Genomic DNA, 6,937 nt, shown 5'->3' on the forward strand with positions numbered 1-6,937 from the left:
GACATGACGTAGGCTATGATACTTGGTATTTTGGTGTTCTATGGTGAATAAAATATGGCTATACTCTGCTAGTGTCGTCACCTAGTAACCGTGAGTCTTAACCACAAGTGTTGGCTCTCGCGTCAAAAAGTGGCGATATCTATGAGTAAGTAGTCCTGGAGCTGTGAAAAGTTGAGTAACTGGGCTCTTTCATCTAAAAATGTCAGAGTTAACGTCACAAGACTTGAATAGCTTGGGAATAAGCATTATTTGTTCAATCCAAAAAAAAAAGAGAAAAAAAAGATCAGATGTGGAAAATATGTTGGTCTATGATCATGTTGGCCCGCCGATCCTTGGTTCTCAATGTTGAGATTTTGGTTGCCAGTTGACTTAATTGCTGACTGTTGCTAGTTAATATTTGGATGTCCTAGACGAGTTAGCCATGAATTGGACGGGTCTATGAACTTAGGAGCTAACCGGGAGAGATATGTCTTGACACTTAGCCACTAAAACTTGATTTCGGTATAAGCACAGCTGGCAATGATAACGTGAAAGCTAGCCATTGTTGAGTTGAGATGTCCCCATGCTTGAGGGCAAGCGTGATTCAGGTGTGGGGGGAATTGATAGGGTATCATTTGTTAGTAATTTTATTATTAATGTTGTGACGACCCCACTTCCCCCTAAGGCGAACCAAAGGGTTGGCGGCCGTCTGCCCAGCTCTCGCCAGGGCTCACGCAAGGCATTCTAACCCAAATCCCTTCAAAGGATAACTTAATCTGTGATAAAACAAATCTTCCCGAAGAAGATCATCCTTACATCCAACTTAACTTCAGAGATAGCAGAGATAAATTAGCCAGTCAAGGCTCTTAAACGTCCCACGTGCTACGTACCAAAATATAAAGTCGTACCAATCCGGGTAGATAAATACATAAATCTCTATTACAAATTTACAGGCCAAGTAATCGAATTAGGGTTTACACACTTTCCAGTTTCAAGTGGCAACCCAAAAGAAAAGTGCATTATCTCAAATAACACATTACAGCCCACAGAATAAGTTATAGTATTCAAATACAATCCAAAAGGAAAACTTAAGTAAGCATCCAGCTTTCAGTTTCCAGAACCTGTTAAGGAAAACAATAAACGTGGGGTGAGCTAAAGCTCAGTGGTGCCCCAAAACATGCAATCACATAAATCAAACAACGGATACAATTTAAACAAATTTAGTCAATTAAGAAAGCGTATAACAGCACAAGGTAGGATACAGGGGCTCTCGGGAGTCATTCTCCTCGCTTGATCAGATACCCTCGTAGTTGACCCTCCGTCAACTTTCACTACTTATAGTCCATGTAGATCCACTATTTTTTTATATATATAGACTAGTCGAGGGATTCACCCAGCGACGTGGCGTCCAGCTTGTGGTTATTATAGACTAGTCGAGGGATTCACCCAACGACGCAACTACATTTAGATTCACGGATTCATTAGAAAATGTTTCACACACGTCACCACTCGAACGGCTAGTGCGATAAAGTACACACTGCTCACTTCGATGGATCAGAAATCATTTTTTGCATTTTGACAATTATCACATAGCGAGTTGATAAAGCGCTTAACTACATAACATAAAACAAGCAGGGACACTCACCAAGAGTAAAGTTCAAAGGTCAAGCCGGGAATCGTAGTCCAAGTCCTCGCTAAATCCTAGAAATCCAAGTTTTAAGAACTATAAGTTTTACTAAGCAAACTCTTGACTTCAAACATATAAAAGATTATCTTGTATTAAACTAGTTTATTTCCCTGAAACAAACCAATAAATTTCTCAAACATCAAGACTAGTAAGGAATAAAGTGTTTCATGTGGTTTCTTTAAAGATATTTCCTTTCAAGGGTGCAAACTAGAACCAAAGTGGTTCCGACGGGTTTTCCTTGCCGAATAAGTTTTCTATGCCTTTTATTTGAAATTACTTAAATCTAGTATTATTATTATTTTTTTTCCAAATTTCATTTAAAACAACTGGTCAAGAATAGTTTTAAGAAAACTTAAAGTTTAAGAGTTGGATACAAATACTCTCTAAAGGTAATAGGGCTAGTTTAAGCAAAATAAAGGAATTAACTAGTCGGCAAGGTTTTGAAAGTCCCAATATCTAACTTTCTAATAATACTACACTAAACTCGAATTCTATCCCTTGATATTAAAGCGGAATATTTCCACAAAATTTGGTTTAAAGATACTTGAATTCAAAAGACTAGAACGGACTTCACGATTCCAATTCATTTGCACATTATATTCCAAGTCACCAATATAGCAAAAACACAATTCGAACATCAATTTCACTAGGGCTTCATCAATCATTAGCCCTAGGTCTCAACAGGTTCAATTCTAATCAAAATCAACCAGAGGAAGTCCAAAGTATTAGAACAATTCCAACTCACAAATCGTGGACCTTCAAATTGCATTTCAACCAATCACTTGAACAAATTCACCAAAAATTAAATTATTGTAAAACTACTCAAATGGTCAAGAGCTTCATCAATCATTAGCTCTTGACAACCAATTCTCACTTCAAACACCAATCCATTCAAAACAAGAATAAAACTACAGCCAACTTGGCTCCCGAGTAGTTCTGAAATTCAGATTTTATTTTCTTGATCCGGTAGTCAAGAAAATCCCAGCAAAATTTCAATCCAAGATGTCCATTAAACCTTCAACTTTTACTTGCTAGATTCACTAAACATATAGCTTATAATCTGACCCAAACCAAGCTAAAATAAATAATATACAAATCCAACAAATAAACTCACTAAAAGTCCCAACCAATTCAGCCATGCTGGAAAATATTTTTCTTCAAAAATTTGCTTTAGTTCATGTTCCAATACACCAGCTTTTCAAGTGTTACAATCAATAGGATAAACATGAAACTAGCACAAGATGTTATAAGACATTTTACTTAGGATTATAGCCAATTATCAAGAACATTTTCCAAAACAATATAAGAGTTTCAGCTTCTTTCTCATTCGGCCATTAACCAAGATTTCCAGCAACATGAGTTCGACCTTTTGCACTCCCAGCTTATCATGCTGATGGTAATAATTATGCTTACGAGGAATCTTAATCAACGACACAAAGTTTATAGCTTGTAACATATTTTTAGAACCCAAAATTCGCAAAAGAAAACTGGAAAAAATTCTTTTCTTCTTCACTCGGCTACACTGGAAAATTCCAGCAGTTTAGTCATTCATTAATCCGGATTTTCCTTGGCCAATTCAGAGATTCAAATACTCAACTTCAACATGCAACTACTTAACTAACTGACCAACATTTTTAGTTCAAGAATTAATTTCGAACAACAACAAGAGTCATCCAATTTTTCAAGAAAAATTCCAGCTAGCCTCGGTTATAATCTGCACAGAAACTGATTGCATTTTTCTTTTATTTTCTGATCTAACTCAACCAATTAACTATATACGTAGCTTAATCATCTTGTAATTTACTAATTAGTCATGGTTAGAGGCTCAAAACAGCAAAATTATACCACATGAAACTACATTGTTCAAGACAACTCTCGGCAGAAATTTTCCATTGAAACAGAATTTCCTAAGCTCCTTAATTCATCATCCAACTACATAAAATTATCAAGCAAGACCCTAATCGTAATAATCATCCAAATTCCAGTTAGTTAAACACCACTGCATGCTCAAATTATTTTAGGACAACAACATTAAAGCTGCATTATCAAATTAATTCCCGGAATTTCTGATTTCTCATGCGCATCAGAATTTTTCTTCTGAATCACTTGTCCGAATGCTTGAAACCCACATGTAAGGTACTAACCATATTAATCATCCAAGCTTTAGTTAACTAATCATAATTACAATTCCAGATTATCACAGGAAAGCAGATTTAATCCAACATTTCTTAATCGATTCTCGGAAATCCAGATTCAGCGCACATCAGATTTGTCTTTTCCTAGATTCATCATTCATCGCCTAAGTTTCACATGCAGGGCCCTAGGTAGCTTAATCTACCCTCTGATCATCCATTTTCCTTCCCGAGAATTTACCTCACAGCAAGCTAAGCTTTCACGCGAAGATCTGGAAAATTTTTCTCTCCTGCTCTCGGCTTCACGCACAAGCTTGGTCCTGGTTTGATGAGTTGCGGCTGGAAGTGGTGAAGTGCGGTTTGGTTGAGGTTGCAAGTGGCTACAGCTGGGAACTGGTTGCAGCTGGTGAAAATGGAGGTGCAGAATGGTGGGGAACCTGCTCACGGTTTCTCTCTGCCTCTACTCCAGCTCACGGACAGAACCAGAAATGGTTGCAGCTCGCGGCTTCTTCCCTCGATTGTGAAGTGCGACTCTCCCTCACTCTCTCCCTTTGTCGACAATGGCAAGGCAGAGTGAAATGCAGTTGTGGTTTGAGATGTGAAGTGGAAAGGAAATGAAGAGGGTGTCGTGGTTTAGGAGATGTTTGAGTGTGGAAGTTGGTTTACGTATAGAATTGGCAAGGTTGTGATTGGTCAATTGGGGCGGTAATGGACAGGCTGTAAGAGGGAGTGTTTGGCCGTGCATGGTAATGTTATGGTTGTGTGTTTAATTGGAGAAGCTTTTCATTGGCTGAATGAAGAGGTGGCCTGTGATGTTGTCCGTCAATTTGGTTTTGGGGTTTGCATGGTTGTTTTGAGATTGTATGGAGGACGTTTTAGTCTTTTCACGTTTCTTCCTAATCTCCACTCAAGACCTTAGTTCTAACTTAACTCCAAAAATTATCCCAAGTATAATTCGATCACCTAATGACATGCTAATCTTGCAAGGCTCTAATTATCGAATTTTTCACACCTTAATTATGTTTAGTATACTTGTATCATGTTTATCTAAAATTTATAGGCTTTGTCTTATAGTGGACATTCTTATTAGTATTTAACGTTATTCACTAATTTAGAATTAGTTATAGGAATTCAAGAAATTTTATATAATTAATCTACTCAGGTAACATTAATTTTCAACATTAAGAAAACTAAGTATTTTAGTATTTTATTTTAAGGCGATAAATTAATCTAACTCAAGAAATATTAATTTAATATAGCAAAACCGGATAATTCAATATTGACACAATTATATTATTTATTACTTAAAAATTATCTCTACACTTTTATTTTCAAAACAATTAATTACCATTCTAGAATTCGAAGAAATTAATGATCAGGTCAATGAAATAGTTTACCATCGAAATATGAAGTTAATGTAACAAAACCAAGAAGTTTAGTAGTTTAGCACAATTCTTTTATTTTGCACATAACGTTTATTTCTACGCACTTATCTAAAAACAATTAGACTTAGTGCTAAAATTTATTAAGGAATTAAAATGCAAATAAAATATGCACTGATATTTATGTCTATTTTCAGGGTTCTCACATCCTCCCCTCCTTAAAATGAATTTTGTCCTCAAAATTCTCACCTTCTTGCATTTTTGGGCAACCGGCAATTTGGTGCTCGCTGCTATCACACCTCAAGCACTTTCCTCCCTTTTTCCAGCATTCCTTCTCAATATGACCAGCCCTCCTGCAATACCCACAAGTTACCTGAGAAGTGGTCACACGACCTCCTTGCGAGGCGTTCCTAGGTTGACCTCTTCCATTTGGTCCTCCGTTAGCTCCATTGTCTCTTTCTCCGGCACCTCTGACACTAGCTCCTCTCACTAGAGCGCCCCGTGGTGCTCCGTGACTATTTATTCCACCCGTTCCTCGACCCACTTTGGCCGGTGGAGCATTTGCATAAATCGGCTCCCGACTGCTGCTAGGTGCAAATCTTTTCTTGGCCTGGAAAGTTTTTACTTGAGCTCTGGCAACTTCAACCCTTTGAGCTCTCTCTACAGCTTCAGTAAATGTGTCTATTCGAACAGCAGCTAATCCCTCCTGAATTTCCACGTTCAGTCCCTGTACAAACCTCCTTACACGCCTTTGCTCCGTAGCTACCAATTCGGGAGCATAACGGGACAATTTCGTGAATTGAATCTCATATTCGCCGACACTCATCGCCCCCTGCCTACACTTGATGAAATCATCCTCTCTTTTCTCTTGGATGAGAGGAGGAAGAAATTTGGCGTTGAATTCCCTTGTGAAGTTCGCCCAGGTCCTAGGAGTATGATTCCAGTCCCAATTGACCCTAATCAAGTTCCACCAGGAACGAGCAACTCCCTCAAGCTGGAATGCCGCAAAAGTCACTTGCCTTTCTTCCGTATAATTTAAAGCGGCGAAAATATCAGAGATCCTTTCCCACCAACCTTCGGCTACCTCAGGTTCTGGGCCTCCGTAGAACTTAGGAGGTCCAAACTTCAGGAATCTCTCTAATGCCCGATCCTCAGAATCGATTGGGCCTCCTTGCTGATGCACTACTCCATGAGCTTGGTGCTCAGTCATGCGCTCTAACACATCAGTTATTCTATTGATTGCGGTGGCCACTGGATCTCCGGCCACGTTTCCCTGACCATGGTCTGGGTTGACCTCAGGTTCCCTATCACCACTACCCTCGGGGTGTTGCCTAGTTATTCTCCCACGTCCTCTACCTCTAACTTGGAGATCCATAGCCTAGTTATGCCTTTTATTGGAAAATAAGGCATTTAGGCGAGAATAGAAACATTTTTTTTTATATTATTATTCTTTTTGTAAGTAAAATAAATATGAGAATTGAGAAAAAAGAGAGTTAATTAGTCATGTAACTTATTCAACTATATCATGTACTCAAATTGCTCAAATCACAATATTCCTATCTTATTTTTATTCGATTCATATATATTTATTGCACTATTCTAGGATATTTCTAAATTCTCAAGAATTTTTTTTTTCTCAACATTATAACAAAGTAGACACGTGATCATCAAATTTCATACACACAATATGATTCACATTGCATACCAATTTCATACAACTTCAAGAGCCAAACAATTCACGAATACATTCAATGTTC

At 37.9% G+C, this 6,937-nt stretch overlaps 1 protein-coding gene across 1 annotated transcript; it reads right to left on the reverse strand.

Moving 5' to 3' along the window:
* Positions 1-5,429: 5,429 nt before the first annotated feature.
* On the reverse strand, positions 5,430-6,555 carry LOC113755476 (the record flags this gene model as incomplete). Its single annotated transcript, XM_027299481.1, has 1 exon — positions 5,430-6,555. A coding segment is annotated over exon 1 (1,126 nt), but the record flags the coding sequence as incomplete, so codon positions are not given.
* Positions 6,556-6,937: the final 382 nt, after the last annotated feature.

Source organism: Coffea eugenioides, unplaced genomic scaffold (assembly GCF_003713205.1).
Source record: "Coffea eugenioides isolate CCC68of unplaced genomic scaffold, Ceug_1.0 ScVebR1_1510;HRSCAF=2372, whole genome shotgun sequence".
Lineage (NCBI taxonomy): Eukaryota > Viridiplantae > Streptophyta > Magnoliopsida > Gentianales > Rubiaceae > Coffea > Coffea eugenioides.